The 24,366-nt window shown below is 50.3% G+C and overlaps 3 protein-coding genes and 1 non-coding gene across 7 annotated transcripts; 3 read left to right on the forward strand and 1 right to left on the reverse strand.

Moving 5' to 3' along the window:
• Positions 1 to 19: 19 nt before the first annotated feature.
• EFNA1 (ephrin A1) lies at positions 20 to 7,580 on the forward strand. The gene is made up of 5 exons (XM_002760072.6): positions 20 to 193; positions 3,448 to 3,743; positions 6,226 to 6,291; positions 6,452 to 6,502; positions 6,676 to 7,580. Exons 1-5 carry the CDS (start codon positions 102 to 104, stop codon positions 6,786 to 6,788), a joined length of 618 nt encoding a protein of 205 aa, XP_002760118.1. The 5' UTR covers positions 20 to 101; the 3' UTR covers positions 6,789 to 7,580.
• Positions 6,673 to 10,958, forward strand: SLC50A1 (solute carrier family 50 member 1). 3 transcript variants are annotated; one of them, XM_008984524.6, is made up of 6 exons: positions 6,673 to 8,293; positions 9,033 to 9,110; positions 9,249 to 9,372; positions 9,955 to 10,116; positions 10,372 to 10,491; positions 10,573 to 10,958. In XM_008984524.6, the coding sequence occupies exons 2-6, from the start codon at positions 9,049 to 9,051 to the stop codon at positions 10,672 to 10,674; spliced, it is 570 nt and encodes a 189-aa protein (XP_008982772.1). In that variant the 5' UTR covers positions 6,673 to 8,293; positions 9,033 to 9,048; the 3' UTR covers positions 10,675 to 10,958. The 3 variants fall into 3 exon arrangements, with proteins under 3 accessions (XP_008982772.1, XP_002760121.1, XP_008982773.1); XM_002760075.7 differs by lacking the exon at positions 6,673 to 8,293 and adding an exon at positions 8,547 to 8,731; XM_008984525.6 differs by lacking the exons at positions 6,673 to 8,293; positions 9,955 to 10,116 and adding an exon at positions 8,547 to 8,731.
• Positions 8,117 to 12,326, reverse strand: DPM3 (dolichyl-phosphate mannosyltransferase subunit 3, regulatory). Of its 2 annotated transcripts, none has more exons than XM_003735135.5 (2): positions 12,284 to 12,326; positions 8,117 to 12,031 (listed from the first exon to the last, which is right to left on the reverse strand). In XM_003735135.5, the coding sequence occupies exon 2, from the start codon at positions 12,024 to 12,026 to the stop codon at positions 11,748 to 11,750; it is 279 nt and encodes a 92-aa protein (XP_003735183.1). In that variant the 5' UTR covers positions 12,027 to 12,031; positions 12,284 to 12,326; the 3' UTR covers positions 8,117 to 11,747. The 2 variants fall into 2 exon arrangements, with proteins under 2 accessions (XP_003735183.1, XP_017821815.1); XM_017966326.4 differs by having other exon boundaries at positions 8,117 to 12,057.
• A 3,945-nt stretch (positions 12,327 to 16,271) lies between these two features.
• LOC118149337 (U7 small nuclear RNA) lies at positions 16,272 to 16,334 on the forward strand. Its single transcript, XR_004736721.1, has one exon. It is a non-coding gene; the product is annotated as a U7 small nuclear RNA (small nuclear RNA).
• The last annotated feature ends 8,032 nt before the right edge of the window (positions 16,335 to 24,366 follow it).

Genomic DNA, 24,366 nt, shown 5'->3' on the forward strand with positions numbered 1-24,366 from the left:
GATCTTTGAGCCCAGCGCTGATTGAGCCTCGGAGAAAGCCAGCGGGAACCTAGACCCCGAGGAGCCCCGCGTCCCCGCCCGGCCTGCCCAGGCCCCGCGCTATGGAGTTCCTCTGGGCCCCTCTCTTGGGTCTCTGCTGCAGTCTGGCCGCTGCTGATCGCCACACCGTCTTCTGGAACAGTTCAAATCCCAAGTAAGCCTCGAGTCTCTCTGGCAACCTGGGCGCCCAGCTGGCACTGCCCTCCCCACCGAGATAACTGTCCCGGCCAACCCCTGAGCTGAGCCTAGGGGAGATGAGCGAGGTAGGAGGGGCGCTGTAGATTTTCCTCTCCTCACTTCTCCCACATATCTGGGAGCACCCCACCCCGGGCCAGGAACCTGCTGGTATCTACTTGCACAGGCTTACATCTGCCCTGCCCTTCCTTCTCTCTGACACTATTACTCTGAAGTGAGGGACCCATGCTGAGCAGTTTCTACCTCCAGCAGAGACCTGTCCCCTGGCAGCCAGGGTCCTTGTTCTAGGCCCCCCACTGTGAAAGCCTCGACTCCCCTCCTTGTGTGTCCCTTGGGCATCTGCCCACACTGACAGGTATCTGGCGTGACATCAAGAGTGCGCAGAATGCTCAAGGTAACCCAGAAGGACCTCTTAGGAAAGACCTGGGCTGTAGGCATTCATATGCATTCATCCTGTATTTAAAGCAAACCTGAAAAGCCCCCCACTAGGGTTCTTTTGGGGTGGCGTGAGTGAGGCACATGCTGTGTATGGGTAGGTTGAGGGAATCACTTGTTTATAGGGCTCTCAAGTAGTAAAACTGAAGAGCTAGAGAGAGGGTGATCATGGGAAAGCTTCAGAAGGAACGGAAGGGGTTAAAGGGGTTACAGAAGGCTCTGGGCAGGAAGGAGTTAATTTCTCCTGGGCAGGTTTAGGGCTGTGAGGCAAATGGTACTGGGAGGAAGACTCTGTCGGCCCCTTTGTTCTTGCCCTTGAGTTTTCTGAAGTTATAGGAACAATATTTGTGGGAATACTGGAGAGGGTGAGGGGGGTGGGGGAGGAGGACTGGGTAGCTTGGGACCACAAAAGCCACTCACCAGCTTAGCACCCTCAGCCCTATAGAGCCTGCACCCCACTCCCCTTGAGAAATATGTTGTGCCAGCTTCCTCTGACCCTGTGGCATCGCCTGGTGAGGTAGTCTGTTGTCTGTAGCTTGTTGGGGTGGGGGAGAGAACAGCCAGCTGCCAACCCCAGAGGGCAATGCCCTCCTGCCTGTGGGCACCGAGGAGGCCCAGCCAGCCCTCTATCACCCGCCGCCTGCTGCCTGTGCTCTGCCTCCTAGACCCAATGCATCTCGCCCTAGTATGGCAGAGAGCAAAGTCCCTGTTTATGCCCATGCCAGGTGTTGATTGAAGAAGGAGGAGGGGACAGGAAGCCATGAGTAGGGAGGGGGGGACCCTGGCCTTTTCCGTTCCCAAGCTCCCAGGTTTCCTCTCTTTCAGGAAGAAGCCTTTTCCTTACCCACCTCCCCGCCTTCCCTGACGCCGGTGCCCCCCTTTCCCAGATAGGGGACAACATCAGATGAAGGCTAAGTAGAGCAGACTGTACCCCCAGGAGAGGGGGGCTGGTGGGTGACCCTCTGGCCACACCACACACACACACACACACACACACACACACACACACACACTATCATACCCAGGACTAAAGACACGGCAGTCCAGAACAGAGTCCCCAAGCAGCCAAGCTGAGCCCAGCGTGGGGCAAATATGAGGCTACAATGAACTGGGTAGGTGTGAGGCTGGCATGGGTGACTCAGGCCAGTGGGCATCAGCCCTGGGATCTCCAGGCTTCAGGCAGGGGCAGCATGCTGAGAAGGGCACCGGCCTCCCACATGCTGGAGGGCAGGCCCCTCATTCCAACCTGCCAGCTCCCTTTGTCCGGAGGACAGTGTTGGGGACAAGTGGGTGCTGTGCCCTCCTGGGGTCCTGGGGGCTGTCCACATTTGACAAGGTAAATTTGCACAGGTTCTCATGAGTGCTGGGGCGGGTAGCAGAGGTGGATGAGGAATGAGTCAGTGCCCGTCACGGGAATGAGGGAAAGACGCCAGGCCCAGAGCTGAAATACCTGTTCCGAAATGGCTTCTATGTTTATCTCTCCAGAGAGGAATTTTAAAAGCCTCTCTGTGCTCCTCTCTCTCTTTTCCCCGGGGTGGGGGAGGGGCCTAGTAAGCCCAGTTTGGACGTTGGCATGCTGCTGCAAAGCCCGGCCTCTCAGGGGTCATGCTGACTGGGCAGTGGGTGCCCACCTCAGAATCCCCTCCACCTGACGCCTTCCTCGCCCTCCCCTCGGTGGACAGGGCTTTCGCTTTGAAGCAAGTTGGCACTAACTCTGCTGAGTCTCTAGCTGGCAGTGCCTGGGGGAATTAGAGAAACGGGCCAGCTTGGGGGGTGGGGAGAAGCACTTTTCCCCCTACTGGGACCCCACCCAGGCTGGAGCCAGGTGTCTGGAGCTGGTGGGGAGGGGCTGGTGGGCAGTCAGGCTGGAGCCGGCGGGCAGGGGGGAATGAACTAGGAGGGAGCTGGCTCCACCTTGGAGGAGGGGAGGGGAGAAGCCCAGAGCTCCAGCATTTCATCTGGAGGGAGGTGAAAGTGTGGCTTTTGGAGATAAAGGGACAGGGGCGTTTTGGGGTGCGCTGAGAAGGGGAAAGGAGACCAGTGCATAACTTTGAGTAGCTAGAAAGGGAGATTTGAGGGGGCTGAATGAACTGATGAGAGTGATTTAAAGGATTAGGGGCTTGGTATTCATGAAGGGTTAAAGATGGTAAGAAAAAAAAGAAAAAGACTGGGGGCATTATCTTTTGGCTGGGGTATACAAGCTTCACTTTTGAGGAAAAGTGAAGCTGGAAAGTGTAAGATCTGCTCGGGGAGGCGGGGGTCCGGGAAACATGAGAGGAGTAAGGAGAGTGAAGACACAGATGTGTTGGGGGCTGGGGCTAGCATGGCAAAGGGAAGGGATTCCCTGGGTCCTGACTGCAGAAGGGACTGGCAGGGTCTCAGGTTGAGGTCCAAGAGCATTGAAAAGGAGCAACTGGCAGAACAGATGTAGGGGAATATTTACGGGTAAGAAGAGAAAGATAAGTGAGCTACAGAAACAGGTGGAAGTATCAGGGTAAATATCGGGGGTTATGGAAAATGCTTTGGTACCTGAGAGCTATTGAGTAGATGCTATTTGAAGGATCAACAGGAGACAGTGATGGGGGGGACAGGAATGTGTAGAGATGGCAGAAAGAAATGGAAGGCATCAAGATAAGGACATGTTGCGAGTTGAGACTTCGGAAAAGTCTCCTGGGGCCCAGTGTGAAAGGTGAGAGGTCATGTAAACAAACATTCAGAGGCCCAGGGATCTGGCTTGGCTTCTGAATGACACCGGCTTCTTCCCCTGCGTGTCCCCAGGTTCCGGGATGAGGACTACACCATACACGTGCAGCTGAATGACTATGTGGACATCATTTGTCCACACTACGAGGATCACTCTGTGGCAGATGCTGCCATGGAGCGCTACATCCTGTACCTGGTGGAGCGTGAGGAGTACCAGCTGTGCCAGCCCCACTCCAAGGACCAGGTCCGCTGGCAGTGCAACCGGCCCAATGCCAAGCATGGCCCGGAGAAGCTGTCTGAGAAGTTCCAGCGCTTCACACCTTTCACCCTGGGCAAGGAGTTCAAAGAAGGACACAGCTACTACTACATCTGTGAGTGCCTGTGAGGGGACAGTGTCTGTGTTCTTTCTGCCACCACACACACACTTGGGTACATGCTTGGTGCGGAGTCCAACAGCAGAGGACCATTTCAATTCTATTGAAATAGAATTCCAGTCCTGAATTCTATTTTCTTTTTCTTTTTTTTTTTTTTTTGAGACGGAGTTTCGCTCGTTACCCAGGTTGGAGTGCGATCTTGGCTCACCGCAACCTCCGCCTCCTGGGTTCAGGCAATTCTCCTGCCTCAGCCTCCTGAGTAGCTGGGATTACAGGCACGCGCCACCATGTCCAGCTAATTTTTTGCATTTTTAGTAGAGACGGGGTTTCATCATGTTGACCAGGATGGTCTCCATCTCTTGACCTTGTGATCCACCTGCCTCAGCCTCCCAAAGTGCTGGGATTACAGGCTTGAGCCACCGTGCCCGGCCCCTGAATTCTATTTTCATTCATCCATATCACAAATGTGAGTGAGCTTCTACTGTGTGCTGGGCACTCTGCTTGGCATGCGGGCACAGAGATAAATAAAACACTACAGAGCCCCTGTCCTCAAGGAAGCTGGGAAGAAACACACATAGGTTAACAGATCCTTAAAGCAGTGTGCTACAGTCGACATGAACACAGGGGCCTTGGGAAAATGACCTGGGCACCTGCCAGGCTATGGGGCTCAGAAAAGGCTCAGTGGGGAAGATGATCCTAGAGCTTAGGACAAGCAGAGGAGCTGGCCAGGCATGAAGGCACACATACAAAGGAAGCAAGACATCTTCAAGGAACTTCCTATGGCTCAGCCTGCCTGAAGTGGGAGGGACACAGGAACTGAGGAGAGGTGAACAGGACAGACCATGGGGGGCCTAAAAGGTGATAAGGAGTTTGGACTTTAACCTGAGGGCTCTCATCACTGATGGGTCTTATTTTATCTTTTGTGACAGAGTTTCCCTCTTGCTGTCCAGGCTGGAGTACAATGGTGGGATCTCTGCTCACTGCAATTTCCGCCTCCTGGATTCAAGCGATTCTCCTGCCTCAGCCTCCCAAGTAGCCGGGATTACAGGCAACTGCCACCATGCCCAGCTAATTTTGTATTTTTAGTAGAGACAGGATTTCACCATGGTGGTCAGGCTGGTCTCAAACTCCTGACCTCAAGTGATCTACCCACCTTGTCATCCCAAAGTGCTAGGATTACAAGTGTCAGCCACCACACCCAGCCTGATGGATTTTAAAAGTTATGAGATCACCCATCACTTTGGGAGGCCAAGGTCTCCTGATGTTCAAGACCAGCCTGGCCAATGTGGCAAAACCTTGACTCTACTAAAAAAGTAGAAATATTAACCAGGCGTGGTGGTGCACACCTGTAATCCCAGCTATTCGAGAGGCTGAGGCAGGAGGATCACTTGAACGCAGGAGGCGTGAGGTTACAGTGAGCTGAGATCATGCCACTACATTCCAGCCTGGGTGACAGAGCAAGACTCCATCTCAAAAAAAAAAAAAGGGGGTTATGAGATCAGCTTTGTATAAAATGGATCTAGGACTCGTCAGTGGGGCCTAGGTAGGAATAGTTTTTTTCTGTTTGTTTTGAGACAGAGTCTCACTCTGTTACCCAGGCTGGAGTGCAGTGGTGTGATCTCAGTTCATTACAATCTCCCCCTCCCAGGTTCAAGCCATTCTTCTGCCTCCGCCTCCCAAGTAGCTAGAACTACAGGTGCATACCACCATGCCTGGCTAATTTTTGTACTGTTAGTAGAAACGGGATTTCACCATATTGGCTAGGCTGGTCTTGAACTCCTGACTTTGTGCTGTGTGTCTGCCCTGATTTCTACAACTGGAATTTTTTCATACAATGTTCTTCGTATCAAAATAAAGCAATGTACTTGGGTACATGCTTGGTGCGGAGTCCAGCAGCAGAGGACCAGTTCAATTCTATTGAAATAGAATTCCAGTCCTGAATTCTATTTTTTCTTTTTCCGAAACAGAGTTTCACTCTTGTTACCCAGGCTGGAGTGCAATGGCACCATCTCGGCTCACCGCAACCTCTGCCTCCTGGGTTCAGGCAGTTCTCCTGCCTCAGCCTCCTGAGTAGCTGGGAATACAGGCACGCGCCTGTTGGCCTCCCAAAGTGCTGGGATTACAGGCGTGAGCCACCGTACCCAGCCTAGGAGTAGTCTTAAGTGGCCCAGGCAAGAGGAACATATAGTGAAGCCCTCACACTTCAGACTCCAAGGAGTGAAGGATGAAATGTGGTGTGGGGACAGTGTCTATATTTTTATGTCACCACTGCCAAACCTGAGGGTTGTTTCCAAAGATGGGAGGTTGGGCTGACTATGGACAGGAAGTTAGCAAAAACTAAGGAGGGTAAGAATCAAGGTTAGAGGGAAGAGAAGAATGAAAATGAGTAGGAATCTGAGAAAGCAGTGAGGGGCATTTGGACTTATATTTTCTTCCAGCAAAGGTTTCTTCCTTAACCCCCTGTGGGCTTATCTTGCAGCCAAACCAATCCACCAGCAGGAAGACCGCTGCTTGAGGTTGAAGGTGACTGTCAATGGCAAAATCAGTGAGTGTCAGGGCCCTGTGGGCCTCCTTCCTCCACCTCTATGCTGGGTGCAGTCTAGTGATCTGGGATGGTCTAGAAGTCTTGCAGCCCAGCCACTCAAACTCACAGCCCTCTGCCTCTTTGATACAATACCCGATCTATTACCACTCTTGTCTTTCAGCTCACAGTCCTGAAGCCCATGACAATCCACAGGAGAAGAAACTTGCAGCAGGTGGGTAGCTGGAGCAAATTGGGCCTGGGGCACAGGAAGGGGTCTGCTTGAGGAGGTTGGGTACAGGAAGTGGCTCCTTTACCAGGCAGAGGCTGAGGGAACCCTGTTGGGCTGAGGGCCAGGGTAATAGTGGGGCCATTCACATTGGGGGCCTTTGCCCTCTTGCCTTACAGATGACCCAGAGGTGCGGGTTCTACATAGTATCGGTCACAGTGCTGCCCCACGCCTCTTCCCACTTGCCTGGACTGTGCTGCTCCTGCCACTTCTGCTTCTACAAACCCCATGATGAAGGTGTATGCCACACGTGGCCTTAAGGATTGGAACTGGACTGAAGAGAGGGACAGGCACTCCAAACCTGTCCTGGGGCCACTTTCAAAGCCCCCAGCCCTGGGAACCACTCCCACCACATGCACAAGCTGTCACCCGGAAGCCTCAAAACGGGTCAGTATTAAGGGTTTCAACTGGAAGGAGCCCGGCCCGGCAGTGCCATCCCCACCTTCAACTCAGAGGGATGGAGAAAAGTGGAGACAGTCCTTTCCCACCATTCCTGCCTTTAAGCCAAAGAAACAAGCTGTGCAGACATGGGCCCTTAAAGCACAGTGGGAGCTGAGCTGGAAGGGGCCACATGGATGGGCAAAGCTTGGCAAAGATGCCCCCTCCAGGAGAGAGTGAGGATGCCCAGATGAACTGACTGAAGGAAGAGCAAGAAACAGTTTCCTGCTTGGGAGCCAGGTACAGAAGAGGTAGCATGCTTGGGCTGACCCAGCATCTCCCAGCCAAGACCTCATCTGTGGAGCAGCCACAGAGAGGTTTGTAGCCAGGTACTGCATTCTCTCTCATCCTGGGGCAGCACTCCCCAGAGCTGTGCCAGCAGGGAGGCTGTGCCAACCTGTTCTTAGAGTGTAGCTGTAAGGGCAGTGCCCATGTGTACAGTCTGCCTAGAGTGTAGCCTAAAGGGCAGGGCCCACATGTACAGTATCTGTATATAAGTTGCTGTGTGTCTGTCCTGATTTCTACAACTGGAGTTTTTTTATACAATGTTCTTTGTCTCAAAATAAAGCAATGTGTTTTTTCTGGACTTGCTTTTCTGCCACTCCATATTAAAGCTTATGACCATTGAGTCCCTGTTAAGTACTAGGCTCTGTGCTACCACAGTAGCAACTGGGTTTGAATTTCTTTCTCTCCCAAGAGCATGCCCCTCACCAGGCTAAAAGGGTGGGGTGTTTCCTTCTCTGAGTGTTGTTCAAGACCAGAGTGCTCCCGACCAGAGTGCTCCCGACAGCAGTCTCGGGTTCTGAGCGGCACTCCACTATGAAGTTCTTCCTGTCCAACCTCTACCCCACTCCCACCCCCTCACCGCAGGGCTTTGGCATAACACCGTTCAGGTACTCATGCTGTTTGGGTGAGTCAGGGAAGCTGGGAACGCCAGCTGAGGCATGCGGCCCCACCTCACAGCCACACCAGAAGAGACGTGTGGGAGGCTGGGAGGGAAAGTTGCCAGCAGCAAGTGGGTTGGACCGGGGCGGGGGGGGGGGGTCAGTGATAGAGGCGTCATTCATATAAAGTTGACCTGACCTTGTAGCCCGAGAGGAAGGGCAAAAGAGGAAGGCTTGGTGATTCTCGGCAATGTCTGTTATTTTGAGGAAAGGCTTCGGCAGGAAACTTCAGGAAAAAACCTCCCAAACCCTGGGCAACTGGGGTTCTGATGTGGAGCTCTGGATGGAAAGCGTGCTGAAGTCTGGTTGAATCTACCAAGCTTTTGTTTGGAGGTCCACCGCCGAAGGCGTACAGGTCTGTGGGAACACGAGCGTTGAGACTGGGGTCTAGATGATCCAAAGGGTAGGCACAGTGTGAGGAGCGGCAGGTATCGGGGACACATCTGCAAAGCCCTAGGAAGGGGACCGACCGGGACCTGGAAGAGGGATGGACCAGGGCACTGGGCAGGCGCTCGAAGGGGCCGGGCGCGAGTTCCGGTTCGGTGGCGGAGGGGGCGGGGCTTAGCGCAGTTTCCGGAGGGACGGCCCGAGCGCGCGGGGGCGGAGCCGAGTGCGCGGGGCGGGGCTCCAGCGCCGCAGGTCTAGGCCGCCGTAGGTCCCGGCCACCGCAGGCTGGCGGCTGTCGCTGAGCGCGGGATCCGACTCTGGTCGTGATGGAGGCGGGCGGCTTGCTCGACTCGTTCATTTACGGAGCATGCGTGGTCTTCACCCTCGGCATGTTCTCCGCCGGCCTGTGAGAGCGCGGCGGGACTGGGCTGGGGAGGACTAGGAAATCAGGAAAGAAGAGAGAGAGGGCAGAGACGTGGCCACAGCACCTGGCTCATCTGGAACCCGGGATCAAAGTGGGATCGGGTCGAGGGGACCAGGGTACAAGAGCGAGGCTGGTCACTAGGCCTGAGGGAGAAGGCAGGATAGCTGGGGGCGGGGCGGGGTCTGCGGTGGTCCGGGAAGGATGACAGGCATTGGGCATCCCCACCAAACACTCTGCTTCTCCCTTCCCACCCTTCACCCCTCCCTTCGGGGCCCCATTACAGCTCAGACCTCAGGCACATGCGAATGACCCGGAGTGTGGACAACGTCCAGTTCCTGCCCTTTCTCACCACGGAAGTCAAGTGAGGGAGTGACGGCTGCGGTGGTGGGAAAGGCTATCAGAGGGAGGTGGGGGCGGGGTAGGAGCATGAGTGAAAGAGCCCCTTTGGGTCCTCCTCTCACAGTGACCCCTTTGAGCCATGTCCCTCTCCACCCTGCAGCAACCTGGGCTGGCTGAGTTATGGGGCCTTGAAGGGAGACGGAATCCTCATCGTCGTCAACGCAGTGGGTGCTGCACTTCAGACCCTGTATATCTTGGCGTATCTGCATTACTGCCCTCGGAAGGTAGAGGCCCTACCTTGGACCCACCTCTCTGCTGCACGCTTTGCCTTGCTGGCAGAGCAAACACTACTTCCTAGAAGACTAACAGGTGGCACTGCCACTGTTTCCAGGAAGGCCCCTCCAGCCTTGCAGGTCTCCTTCCTCTGTGAAGCCAGCCTTCTGAGATTCACACATTGCCCCCATTTAGGCAAGGCTGGTAGTGGTATCTCGCCTAAGATGCTTATGCTGCCAGCGAGCTAGGGGGAAAGGGCTTTTGTCTCTGATATTTTTTTCACAGCCAGGGCCTGAGGGTGAGAATGAGATGATTAGCTCTGCTTCCCTGCTCAATCACACAAGCATTTATTAAGCTCCTACTGTGTGTGCCAAACACACAGAAAGAAACACATCTTTCCCTGCCCTAGAAGTCTCTGGTGTTGTGAAGACTTTCCTATCAAGTTGCTGGTGGGAAAGATGCTGTGACAGTGCAGTGCTGGAGGCCTAAACACTTTGGTTTCCCCATTGGAGCATGGGAAAATGTAGGATGAATTAATTCTAGCAGGGAAGTCCGAGTGCACTCTGGAAGTAAGGCTACTCTCTCCCCTGCAGCGTGTTGTGCTCCTTCAGACTGCAACCCTGCTAGGGGTCCTTCTCCTGGGTTATGGCTACTTTTGGCTCCTGGTACCCGACCCTGAGGGCCGGCTCCAGCAGCTGGGCCTCTTCTGCAGTGTCTTCACCATCAGCATGTACCTCTCACCACTGGCTGACTTGGTGAGTGGGGGAGTCCAAGGAGGTAGAAGAGGTAAGAGTCAGGATCTCATAGCCAAATACTATGCCTTACAGTCCAGAGGAAGGGGAGATCCAAACCCTGGAAGGAGACAAGGCAGTAGAGGTGGGCGAGTGGGAGGCAGGAAAGGCAGTGACAGATCAGAGAGGGTGTCTGACCCTTTTCCAGAGAAAATTCTTAGGCAAGTGAAAGCTTTACTATGTGCTCGGCCCAGGAGAGTCTTTCATTCTTTCCCACAGGCTAAGGTCATTCAGACTAAATCAACCCAGTGTCTCTCCTACCCTCTCACCATTGCTACCCTTCTCACGTCTGCCTCCTGGTGCCTTTATGGGTTTCAGCTCAGAGATCCCTACATCATGGTAAGCAGAACAGGGATGGGGTGACAGGTATGCAAGGTGGAAAACTGGCTCCTCTCCTCATAGCAGTTCTTGTGATTTCAGGTGTCCAACTTTCCAGGAATCGTCACCAGCTTTATCCGCTTCTGGCTTTTCTGGAAGTACCCTCAGGAGCAAGACAGGAACTATCGGCTCCTGCAAACCTAAGGCTGCTCACCTGACCACTGGGCACCTTAGTGCCAACCTGAACCAAAGAGAGCTCCTTGTTTCAGCTGGGCCTGCTGTCCAGCTTCCCAGGTGCAATGGGTTGTGGGAACAAGAGATGACTTTGAGAATAAAGGGACCAAAGAAGGAGCTTTACTTAGATGATTGGTTGGGGCCTAGGAGATGAAATCACTTTTATTTTTTAGAGAGATTATTTTTTTTAATTTTGGAGGTTGGGGTGATATGTTTAGAATATGCCTTAAAATAAAGTGTTCCCAACCCCTGCCCATGATGGTTCATTTCTACTCATGACTCTAAACCTGCCTGGTTTGGTGACAGGTGGATCCAGTTATTCTCAGGTTGGTAGGGTAGGCTCAGAAAAGGTATCTCAAAGAATCAAAAGGTTGGAAAGACCCAGGAAGGCCTTACAAAGAACAAAAGTTGGATGTTATAAAGAATGGAAGCCTTCAAAAAAGTAGTTCTGGCTGGATAAGGTGGCTTATATCTGTAATCACAGCATTTTAGGAGGCCCGGGTGGGAGGATCACTTGAGCCCAGGAGTTCAGGAAGAGCCTGAGCAACACAGCCAGACCCTGTCTCTACAAAAAATTAAACATTAGCCTGGTGGCACATGCCTGTAGTCCCAGTTAGTCTGGAGGTTGAGGTAGGAGGTTTGTTTGAGCCCGGGAAGGTGAGGCTGCAGTTGATTGCACCACTGCACTCCAGCCTGGGCAACAGAGTGAGATCCTGTCTCAAAAAAAAAAAAAAAAAAAAAAAGAAGTACTTCCTATAGGGTTAAAAGGACCAGGACAGTGAAATGTAATTTCCATCCTGAGAAATCTTGAGAAGGGGTCTTTACCTCCTTGGGAGCAAAAATGGGAACACCAGCAAGATGCAAAGATAAAGGCTGAGATGGCCTCAGGAAGGTGGTTCTTTCACATTCACTTATTGACCGTTAGTACACAGAATCCCCAATACCCATTTTCCATACTCAAACTAAACGAAGTTAGAAAATAAACTGGCTCTTTAATGGGGAATGGGAGGAAGGGCTGTCCGGGCAAGAATGGGGTTAGACTGTCAGAAGCGCAGCCCCCGGCGGGCTAAGTCGGCTCGGGCCTCCTGTATCTGGCTCTGCAGCTCGCGTGCGGCATCTTCACAGTCATGAAACGTGGCCACACGATAGCCCACAGTGCCCAGGGCATAGCAGCCGGCGGACACCAGCAAGTAGGCGGGCAGTGGCCACAGGACTTCCTGGCAGGACAAGGGCAGCTCCAGGCCCAAGGCTCCCGTGGTCAGGGCCGCCCAGGTGGAGCCCAGGATGGCCAGTCCCCAAAGCCACTGCGCTAATTTCGTCATGATCACTGCGAGAAAAGAAAGCAAAGCTCCCCTGAGAAGCAGAAAGGAAAAGCGGACCAAATTCAGCCGACGCCCGCCCACCAGAGGGAGCATTTAAATCAGCCCTAGCCAGAGGGGAATCACTGATCCTAGCGGTTCGAACCTGAGTGCCCACAAAAGGTGTAAGGGTTCCTTCCACCTTGCTAACCCCTCTACATTTCAGACCCATTCCCCAGCTCTCGCCCTCTCCATTCAGTCTTCAATCCACACTTACTTACCTTTTGGCCCAGCGTCTCCCCTTCCCCGGCGGCCCGGCAGTCTGCGTCCGGAAATCCTCCCTGGCTCACGTTCTGTTTCCGCGCAGCCTTCTGGGAGTTGTAGTTCATAAGGCAGCACCTGGCGTACTCGTGGCCACCGCCTCAGTCTAGGCGGGGTCCAGCAGGCTGTGCTCCGCAAACAGCGAGCTGGGAGAGCCCTCCGGGTTGCTTCCCCACCTTGGGCTACGCTCTAAGCTGGCGTGGGGCTTGAGGACATCCTTAAATGTTGCAACACCATGGGAATATAATACAGTTCCCCTTAAACTCAATTCTCCAGCACTGAAATCTTCGTTCACCTGTTCATTCATTCGAACATTCTTTCTTTTTTTTCTTTCCGTTCTTGACAGGGTCTCTCTATAGTGCCTAGGCTAGACAGAACTTTTTATTTTTTTGAGATGGAGTCTCGCTCTGTTGTCCGTACTGGAGTATCGCAGTGGCGCGATCTCAGCTCACTGCAACCTCGATAGCTGGGATAACAGGCACGCGCCACCACACCTGGCTAATTTTTGTATTTTTAGTGGAGACGAGGATTTCACTATGTTGGCCAGGATGGTCTCGAACTCCTGACCTCAAGTGATCTGCCCACCTCAGCCTCCCAAAGTGTTGGGATTACAGGCGTGAGTCACTGCACCCAGCCAGAACAGTTCTTGATTACCATGATAGACTGTAGAGATATAGAAATGTCAAGAGATTCAACCCCTCCTTGTGTGGAGGGGGAAAGCAGGAGTCAGGGAAGTAGTTGCATTGACAACTAACCATGAAGGCTTGAGATTCTTGTTAGAACAGAAGTAGTCACATTTTTACAAGGACAACAACCAATATAACTTGGAGCCAGAGGAAGAAGGGCTCCAGGAGACTGTGAGAAAAGGAATGAAGGAGGGAAGGAAGGAGAGAGAGAGAGAGAGAGAGAAAGGAAAAGAAAGGACCAGAAGAATTGCCCTAAATGGTGAAGGTATTAGGGTATATGGCTGAAGAAATTTCTAAGCAGCAAAGCATTCAAGAGGTGATTTGGGTTCTGTTAAAGGCATTCAATTTTATAAGGGAAGCAGAGCCTAAAAGTTTGGAAAATTTGCAGCCTGATGATGCAATAGAAAAGAAAAACCCATTTTCTGGGGAAAAATTCAAGCCAGCTGCAGAAACGTGCATAAGTAGTAAGGAGCCTAATGTTAATCCCCAAGACCATGGGGAAAATGTCTCCAAGCCAGGTCAGAGACTCATGGCAGCCCCTCCCATCAGAGGCCCAGAGGCCCAGGAGAAAAAAGTGGTTTCATGGGCCTGGCCCAGGGTCCCCATGCTGTGTGCAACCTAGAGACTTGGTGCCCTGTGTCCCAGACGCTCCAGCTGTGGCTGAAAGGGGCCAACATACAGCTCAGGCTGTGGCTTCAGAGGGTGGAAGTCCCAGATTTTGCCAGTTTCCATGTGGTATTGAGCCTGTGGGTGCACAGAAGTCAACCCTGAGGTTTAGGAACCTCCACCTGCATTTCAGAAGACGTATGGAAATGCCTGGATGCCCAGGCAAAAGTTTGCTGCAGGGGCAGGGCCCTCATGGAAAGCCTCTGCTAGGGCAGTGCAGAAAGGAAATGTGGGGTCAGAACCCCCAAACATAGTCCCTACTGGGGCACTGCCTACTGGAGCTGTGAGAAGAGAGCCACCGTCCTCCAGACCCCAGAATGGTAGATCCACTGACAGTTTGCACTGTGCACCTGGAAAAGCCACAGACACTGGATGCCAGCCAGTGAAAGCAGCCAGGAGAGAGGCTATATCCTGCAAAGCCACAGGGGCAGAGCTGCCCAAGACTATGGGAACCCAACTCTTGCATCAGCATGACCTGGATGTGAGACCTGGAGTCAAAGGACAGCATTTTGGAGCTTCAAAATTTGACTGCCCCACTGGATTTCGGACTTACATGGGCCCTATAACCCCTTTGTTTTGACCAATTTCTCCCATTTGGAATGGCTGCATTTACCCAACACCTGTACCCCCATTATATCTAGGAAGTAACTAGCTTGTTTTTTTATTTTACAGGCTCATAGGTGGAAGGGACTTGCCTTGCCTCAGAGACACTTTGGACTGTGGATTTTTGGGTTAATGCAAAATTAGTTAAGACTTTTAGGGACTGTTGAGAAGGCATGATTGGTGTTGAAATAAAAGAATATGAGATTTGGAGGGGCCAGGGGCAGAATGATATGGTTTGGCTGTGTCCCCACCCAAATCTCAATTTGAGTATCTCCCAGAATTCCCACAGGTGGTGGGAGGGACCCAGAGGGAGGTAATTGAATCATGGGCACCAGTCTTTCCTGTGCTTTTCTCGAGCTAGTGAATAAATCTCCCAAGATCTGATGGGTTTATCAGGGGTTTCTGCTTTTGCTTCTCATTTTTCTCTCACCACCGCCACATAAGAAGTGCCTTTTGCCTCCCACCATGATTCTGAACCTCCCCTACCCAGGTGGAACTGTAAGTCAACGAAACTTCTTTTTGTTCCCAGTTTTGGGTATGTCCTTATAGCAATGTGAACATGAACTAATACAACAGGATATGGGAAAGGCTTGACTTTAATATTTATATTTTAAAATGTATTTACTTACTTAGTTGGATATGAAGTCTCACTATGTAGCCCAGGCTGTACTTAAACTCCTGGGTTCAAGTGATCCTCCTGCCTCAGCCTCCCAAGTAGCTGATACTATAGGCTAGCTAAAATTTAAATGAAGCAGTGCTTTGATAGGTTCGAAGTAGGCATAACTTTAAGTGAAGGGATCAAGAAGAAGTCCGAGCTGAGGGTCCACTTGGAAATTACAAAGTTAAAATAAATGTAGAATGTAGTGTCCAAAACCCCACTATCTAGGCTGGGAACAGTGGCTCATGCCTGTAATCCCAACACTTTGGGAGGCCAAAGTGGAAGGGATGGCTTCAACCCAGGAATTGGAGACCATTCTGGACAACATAGCGAGACCCTGTCTCTATTTAAAACAAAACAAGGGCCGGGCGCAGTGACTCATGCCTGTAATCCCAGCACTTTGGAAGGCCGAGACAGGTGGATCACCTGAGGTCAGGGGTTCAAGACCAGCCTGGCCAACATGGTGAAACCCCATCTCTACAAAAAATAAAAACAAACCTCACTGTCTGAAGCTTTCCACTCGGGTTGGAAATGGAGGCTACTTTTCTGTTGAAGAATCCACGTGGCTCAGAGCTTCTGGCAAGAGAATGATGTTCCATTCTCACTGACTGATTGCAAATAGCAAAGTTTGTGACTATGATTTTAGAAAATGAGGTTTCTCAGCCTTATGTCCTTGATGTTAATTAACAAAAGCAGTTTTTTACAGATTCACAGTCTTACTACAAACACAAATGGCTCAGCTGCGAAGAAAATTTTCACAGCCATAATAATGTAAACACTAAGTATTGATTTAACTAAAAAGTGGAGCTGGGCACAGTGGAGCTGTGATCTCAGAACTTTGGGAGGCCAAGGCGGGACGATTGCTTGAAGAAATGTAGAGGTAAGAATCAGAAGTAGCTGAGAAACTTGGGCCTGGTTGTATATGCAGGTTGGATACTTAAGGGTTACAAAAGAGAAGCAGGGGATCTTTATTTTTCATTAAAAGCCTTGTTTTTTTTTCTTCTTCTTCTTTTTCTTTTTTTGAGACAAGGGCTAGCTCTGTTGCCCAGGCTGGAGTACAGTGGTACAATCACAGATTACTGAAGCCTCGACCTCCTGGACTCAAGCCATCCTCCTGCCTCAGACTCCAGAGTAGCCGGGACTACAGAAGTGGACCACACCCAGCTAGTGTGTGTGTGTGTGTGTGTGTGTGTGTGTGTGTGTGTGTAGATGCTATACGGAGGGTCCACAGAGTCTCCCTATGTTGCTCAGGCTGGCCTTGAAACCCTGGACTCAAGCGATCCACCTCAGCCCCCACAAAGTGCTGCTATCACAGTCCTGAGCCACTGCACCCACTGAAGTTACAGCTTCCAGAATTTGTCTAGCAGGTTTTCCAGTTTTCACCCTGAAAATGCCCCCACTGACCCAAAAAAGCTTTTTTGAACTAGTTGGTTTTTAAAAACTATACAAATTCCTTTGTTAAAGTAAAAATTAAAACAAATAAAAACTGTTTTTTTTGAGCTGGAGTTTCACTCTTGTCACCCAGGCTGGAGTGCAATGGCATGGTCTCAGCTCACTGCAACCTCCGCCTCCTGGGTTCAAGCGACTTTCCTGCCTCAGCCTCCTGAGTACCTGGGAATTACAGGCACCTGCCACCATGCCCAGCTAATTTTTCTATTTTTAGTAGAGACGGGGTTTTACCATGTTGACCAAGCTGGTCTCAAACTCCTGACCTCGGGATTCATCCGCCTCAGCCTCCCAAAGTGCTAGGATTACAGGAGTGAGCCACCGCCCTGGCCAAAAACATTTTTAAAACTTGCTGTACAAACTTCAAAGCCCTACCCCCATCCCCATTTCTAACCCAAATCTTTCGGGTTGCTCAATCAAGGCCTCGACGGTCACAGTGACTTTCAAATATTGGCACAGTACAGGGGCTGGACACCATCGCCGCAGATCCAGATGCAGAAAGTCTATTTTATGTACACACAGTAGACTTGGCACTGAAAGACTACCACTCCCCAGGACCGTTTTGGGTGTAAGATAATGGGGAGGGGCCTGGACCAGCACATATAAGGATAAATAATAAAGTTTTTTGTTTGTTTGTTTTCGGTTTTTTTTTTTTGAGACGGAGCCTTGCTTTGTCACCCAGGCTGGAGTGTAGGGGTGCAATCTCGGCTCACTGCAACCTCCGCCTCCCAGGCTCAAGTGATTCTCCTGCCTCAGCCTCCTGAGTACCTGGGATTACAGGTACCAGCAACCACACCCAGCTAATTTTTGTATTTTTAGTATAGGCGGGTTTTCACTACATTGGCCAGGCTAGTCTCGAATGCCTGACCTCAGGTGATCCACCCACTTCAGCCTCTCAGAGTGCTGGGATTACAGGCATGAACCACTGTGCCTGGCCTATAAATTATAAAGCTTTGATAATCAGCAGCAGCGGAAGAGTAAACATTCATTGAGGAGCTATTACGTGTCCTACCCTGTGAAACCGTCTTGATTAATTTTCAGAACACACTACAATAGGTATTTTGGTTTTTGGTTTTTTTTTTTTTTTTGAGATGGAGTCTCGTTCTCCTGCCCAGGCTGGAGTGCAGTGGCGCTATCTCAGCCCACTGCAACCTCCACCTCCCAGGGTCAAGCGATTCTCCTGCCTCAGCTTCCCAAGTAGCTGAGATTACAGGTGCCCATCACCATGCCCAGCTAATTTTTGTATTTTTAGTAGAGACAGGGTTTCACCATGCTGGCCAAGTCGGTCTCAAACTCCTGACCTCAGGCGATCCGCCCACCTCAGCCTCCCAAAGTGCTGGGATTACAGGCGCGAGCCACAGTGCCCGGCCACAGGAGGTACTTTCCCATTCCCATGAATGAATGAGGAAATCAAGATACAGAGAGGGCAAAAGGTAAGTAACTAGTTCAAGGTGGTGCCGATAATATATAGCAGAGCTGTCCCCCTGGACCCAAAACTATATTCTTAGCACTTTCATTCTACTGTGTTGCTGCCACAGGGATGGGCAGGTAGGGTTCGTCACAGCAGCTGATGTTCACCATGTGTCAGCTATGTCACTGATTCCTATGTGTCAGGCACTGTAATCAGTGCTTTATGTGCATTATCTCAGTCAATCTTCACAGCAACCATACAAAATAAGTACTGCTGGCCCGGCATGGTGGCTCCCGCCTTTAATCCCAGCACTTTGGGAGGCCAAGGCCGGTGAATCACTTGAGGTCAGGAGTTAGAGACCAGCCTGGCCAACATGGCCAAACCCCTCCTCTACTGCAAATACAAAATTAGCCAGGCATGGTGGCAGATGCCTGTAATTTCAGCTACTCGGGAGGATGAAGCAGGAGAATTGCTTGAACCAAGGAGGTGGAGGTTGCAGTGAGCCGAGATCATACCATTGCACTCCAGCCTGGGCAACAGAGTGGGACAAAAAAAAAAAAAAAAGGGAAGGGGAAGAAGGGAAAGATGGGGAAGAAGGGGAGGGGAGGGGAGAGGAGGGGATGGGAGGGGGAAGGAGGGAGAAGGAGGGGGAAGGAGGGGGAGGGAGGGGGAGGGAGGGGAAAGAGGGGGAGGGAGGTGAAGGAGGGGAGGGAGGGGAAGGAGGGGGAGGAAGGGGAAGGAGGGGGGAGAGGAAAGAGGGGGAAGGAGGGGGAGAGGAAGAAGGGGGAGGGAGGGGAAGAAGGGGGATGAGAAGGAGGAGGAGGGAAAAGGGAAGAGAGGAGAGGGGAGGGGAGGGGAGGGAAAGAAATAGGTACTACTATGTCCAATTCACAAATGAGGACACGGAGGTGCAACCCAGACGATCTCCTTCAAGAGCCTGCATACTTTACCACTGCAGTCTAGCACCTCCTTCCCTAGACTGATGAACGGAATAAAAAGAGAAAACAGATCAGCCATGTTTACCAATGTGGCATATGATAGAGGCACCATCTCAAGTGAGTGAGGAAAGATGGATTGTTTGAAAAGCACTTGCAACTAGTTTACCATTTGAAAAAAAATTAAGGTAGATTTGAACCTCACATCTTATGCCAATACAAAGACCCAGAGTGTTAAAACAATTTTAATGTAAAAAGTGAAACTCAAATATGCTGCAAGCCAATGTGGTGCATGTTTCTCTAATGCTCAGCGCAAGCACCACGTCCCCCAGGCAGCGCAAGCACCACGTCCCCCAGGCAGCGCAAGCACCACGTCCCCCAGGCAGCCTTCCCGGGCCGAGATTCTGTCCTGCAGGGTAGATGGCAATAACCGAGCTGCAGGGATTTTTTGTTTGTTTGTTTGTTTTGTTTTGTTTTTTGTTTTGTTTTGTTTTGTTTTGAGACGGAGTTTCGCTCGTTACCCAGGCTGGAGTGCAATGGCGCGATCTCGGCTCACTGCAACCTCCGCCTCCTGGGTTCAGGCAATTCTCCTGCTTCAGCCTCCTGAGTAGCTGGGATTATAGGCACGTGCCACCATGCCCAGCTAATTTTTTGTATTTTTAGTAGAGGCGGGGTTTCACCATGTTGACCAGGATGGTCTTGATCCTTGACCTCGTGATCCACCCGCCTCGGCCTCCCAAAGTGCTGGGATTACAGGCTTGAGCCACCGCACCCGGCCCAGCTGCAGGGATTTTGTTTCTCTGCTTGTCCTGCCCCCAGGACCATTGTATCCCCAAGATCAAGCACAGTGTGGGAAATGTAGCCAGGCTTCTGTAAATGTAAGATGAGGGAGCAAGAGAGAGAAGGACAGATTGGTATTAGATGATCTCCAGAAAAACTGTCCTAGCTTTTCTGGTCCCAGGAAATACAACTACTCCAGAGACTCAGTCTTCCAGACACAAGGTATTTGGCTTTGGATAGCGCTGAACAAAAGACAGCAGATTCTTAGGGTCCAACTCCTTTCTCGTCAACCTTTTTGCAGGTCATCAGCCTTCCACTACCACCTCGGGATGAAGTGCGTGTGATTACAGTAGGCTATGAGAGTCAGCGCAGCTTGGGAGTTAAAAATTGGGGCTTTGGGGGAACATGTCATCAGGACCTCCTGAGGCTGTGTCATGGTAAAAAAAACAAAATAAATAATTTTTTTTAATTGGGGCTTTTGCTGAACATGGTGGCTCATACCTGTAATCCCAGCATTTTGGGAGGCCAAGGCAGGAGGATCACGTGAGGCCAGGAGTTTGAGAGCAGACTGGGCAACATAGTGAGACCTGATCTCTGTAAACAAATAAATTAAAATCTTAGCTGGGCGTGGTAGAGCATGCCTGTAGTTCTAGCTACTCCGGAGCCTGAGGCAGGAGGAAAATGGAGAGCCCAGTCAAGCAATTTGGGAGAAAAACTCCAAATCTAAGAGCCTCTGTACTGAAGATAAAAGGATATGAAAAGTTAAACAGACCACAGAGGAAGAATCTGTGGATTCTTCCACTTCTGGGCCTCTATGAAGGACTATCTGGAGGAAAGGCTTCATAGAGGCCCAGAAGTCTGAGGAGAGACTGGAAAGATGGGTAAGAGTGGTTTAGGTGAGGGAGGGGCATGTAAGGCTGAGGGAACAGCTTGAAGGAGAGGCCTGAAGGTTCGTGGTGAGCAATCTTTCCCTGCTGTGTCAGAGATAAAGACTGTTTCATGGGGGCAGTGGCAGGGATGAGGTTGGAAAAGCTGGCCAGGGTAAAGTGATTAAAGACTCCTTAAAAGTATCTGTGGGCTGGGGGACGTGGCTCATGCCTGTAACTCCGGCACTTTGGGAAGCTGAGGTGGGCAGATCACTTCAGTTCAGGAGTTCAAGACCAGCCTGGCCAACGTGGCAAAACCCCAGCTCTACTAAAACTACAAACATTAGCCAGGCACAGTGGCACATGCCTGTAATCCCAACTACTCAGGAGACTGAGGCAGGAGAATCCCTTGAATCTGGGAGGTGGAGGCTGTAGTAATCTGAGATCACACCACTGCCCTCCAGCCTGGGTGACATAACAAAACTCCGTCTCTAAATAAATAAATAAACAAATGTATTTGTGTTGGGCACCTCACCTATAAAGATACACATAGACTGAAAATAAAGGGATGGAAAAAGATATTCTATGTTAATGGAAACTAAAACAGAGCAGGAGTAGCTATACTTATATTTTTCTTTTTTTAAATTTTAATTCATTTAAAAAAAATTTTTTTAGACAGGGTTTCACCATGTTGGTCAGGCTGGTCTTGAACTCCCGACCTCAAGTGATTCACCCACCTTGGCCTCCAAAGTGCTTGGATTACAGGCATGAGCCACCATGCCCAGCCTAAAAAACTTTAAAACATATAGAGATGGGGTGTCACCATATTGGCCAGGCTGGTCTCGAACTCCTGACCTCAGGTGATCCACCCATCTCGGCCTCCCAAAGTGCTGGGATTACAGGCGTGAGCCACCACATCCGGCCATAAAGCAAATATTATTAGAGCTAAAGAAGAGAAGAGGTGCAAATGAGCCCCATACCAACCAAAGCCTGCATGCCGTTGTATCCCATACCCAGCACCTAAGTCCCTCTGCTGTTACTGCCACCAAGCCCAAGGGAAAGGCTAAAGGAGATAAAGCCAAGGTGAAGGACAAACCACAGAGAAGATCCACGACGTTTTCTGCTAAACCTTCTCCTCCAAAGCCAGAGCCCAAGCCTAAAAAGTCCCCTGCAAAGAAGGGAGAGAAGGCACCAAAGGGAGAACGGGAAAAGCTGCTGCTGGCAGGGAGGGGAAAACCCTGCAGAAAATGGAGAGGCCAAAACAGAGCAGGCACCGAAGGCGGAAGGTGCTGGAGAGGCCAAGTGAAGTGTGTGCATTTTTCATAACTGTGGACTTCTGGTGAATGTACATTTTGAAATACTATTTTTTTTCAAGTTTTATTAAAATGCAGAATTTTGTTTTACTTTTTTTTTTTTTTTTTTGAGACGAAGTTTCACTCTTGTTACCCAGGCTGGAGTGTAATGGCCCGATCTCGGCTCACCGCAACTTCTGCCTCCTGGGTTCAGGCAATTCTCCTGCCTCAGCCTCCTGAGTAGCTGGGATTACAGGCACACGCCACCATGTCCAGCTAATTTTTTGTATTTTTAGTAGAGACGGGGTTTCACCATGTTGACCAGGATGGTCTCGATCTCTTGACCTCACGATCCACCCGCCTCGGCCTCCCAAAGTGCTGGGATTACAGGCGTGAGCCACCGCGCCTGGCCCTGTTTTACTTTTTTTTTAAAGCTATGTTGTTAGCACACAGAACATTTCATTGTTATTTTTGGGAAAAGAATGTCTCTGAAGCTGGATTGATGTGGGGAAAACACCTTTCCCTTCTAGTTTTGAGAGACTTCCTCTTGGCTTCCACAAGGAGGGATTCCCTGACTTTGACACACATGGCCACCTTGGCACAAAAGCCTTGTGGTATGGAAAAAACAAATTTGTTTTTATGTTCTCTTCTCCCTTTCCACCTTTCAGTGTAGACTTAACTCCCTTAAGCCCAGACACCTGTTGGGACCTGACCCTCAGTCATTCGCTGCCAGTGTGTCAGGACTCTGGACTTTCCAGTGATGCCACTGAGATGGCACCTGTCAAAAGAGCAGTGGTACTGGGCGCAGTGCCTCAGGCTGTAATCCCAGCACTCTGGGAGGCCAAGGCAGGCAGATCGCCTGAGGTCAAGAGTTCGAGACCAGCTTGGCAAATACGGTGAAACTTCGTCTCTACTAAAAATATAAGAAATGAGCTGGGCATGGTGGCGGGTGCCTGTAATCCCAGCTACTTGGGAGGCTGAGGCAAGAGAATTGCTTGAACCCAGGAGGCAGAGGTTGCAGTGAGCCGAGATTGCGCCACTGCACTCCAGCCTGGGCATGACAGAGTGAGACTCCATCTTAAAAAAAAAAAACAACTGGCTAAATGTGAAATGTCAACCCTCGCTCTAAACTTTCCCTGTTCAGGGCATCAGATGAAGACGTCATTGGGTTTTGTAGTGGCTTTCTGATTTTTGGTAGTCCATTGAAGAAGGGAGCTTGAAAGTTGTTGTATACTGTTAATGACTGTCTGCCCGTGTCCTGCCTGAAATACCATGATTGTTTATGCAAAGTATCTTTAATAAAGCTGGATACAATTTGACTTGGAAAAAAAAAAAGAATCAACAGCTGGAGACTTCAACACCCCACTTTTTGGGTTGGACAGAACTCCCAGAGAGAAAATCAGCAAAGAAACATCAGACTTAATCTGCACTACAGAACAAATAGACCTAATAGATATTTACAGAACATTTCATCCAGTGGCTACAGAACACACATTTGTCTCCTCAGCACATGAATCATTCTCAAGGATAGACCATATGTTACTCCACAAAACAAGACTTAAAAGATTCAATTGAAAAAAATGGAAATAATATCAGACATCTTCTCTGACCACAGTGGAATAAAACTAGAAATGAATAACAAAAGGAATTTTGAAAACTTTTCAAATACATGGAAATGAAACAATATGCTCCTGAATGACCAGTAAGTCAATGAAGAAATTAAGAATGAAACTGAAAAATTTCTTATAACAAATGATAATGGAAACACAACGTACTAACACCTGTGGGATACATGAAAGCAGTACCGAGTGGGAAGTTTATAGCTATAAGTGCCTACATCAAAAAAGAGGAAAAGCAGCCTGGGAACCATGGCAAAACTTCACCTCTACAAAAATGCAAAAATCAGCCAGACGGTGGTGCGCACGTGTAGTCCCAGCTACTCAGGAGGCTGAGATGGGAGGATCACTTGAGCCTGGAAGGTTGAGACTGCTGTTGACCATGACTCTGGACACTGCACTCCAGCCTGGATGACAGAGCAAGACCCTGTCTCAACAAAAAAAAAAAAAAAAAAGAGGAAGGAGGAGGAGGAGGAGGAAGAGGAAAAACAGTCAAATAACCTATTGATGCATTTTAAAGAACTTGAAGAGAAAGACCAAACTGAACCCAAATTTAGGAGAAGAAAATAAATACTAAGGATCATATTAGAAGTAAATGAATCTGAAATGAGGAAAACACCACCCTGGCCAACATGGTGAAACCCCATCTCTACTAAAAATACAAAAAATAGCCAGGCATGGTGGCATGCACCTGTAACCCCAGCTACTCAGGAGGCTGAGGCAAGAGAATCACTTGAACCCATGAAGCATGGTTTGCAGTGATCCAAGATCGCACCACTGCACTCCATCCTGGGCAACAGAGCAAGGCTCCATTTAAAATAATAATAATAAAAATAAAAATATAGGCTGGGCTGGGTGGCTTATGCCTGTAATCCCAGCACCTTGGGAGGTCAAGGTGGGAAGATCCCCTGAGGTCAGGAGTTCGAGACCAGGCTGACCAACATGGAGAAACCCTATCTCTACTAAAAATACAAAATTAGCTGGGCATGGTGGCACATGCCTGTAATCCCAGCTACTCGGGAGGCTAAGGCAGGAGAATTGCTTGAACCCAGGAGGCAGAGGTTGCGGTGAGCTGAGATCATGC

Source organism: Callithrix jacchus, chromosome 18 (genome assembly GCF_049354715.1).
Source record: "Callithrix jacchus isolate 240 chromosome 18, calJac240_pri, whole genome shotgun sequence".
NCBI classification, from domain to species: domain Eukaryota; kingdom Metazoa; phylum Chordata; class Mammalia; order Primates; family Cebidae; genus Callithrix; species Callithrix jacchus.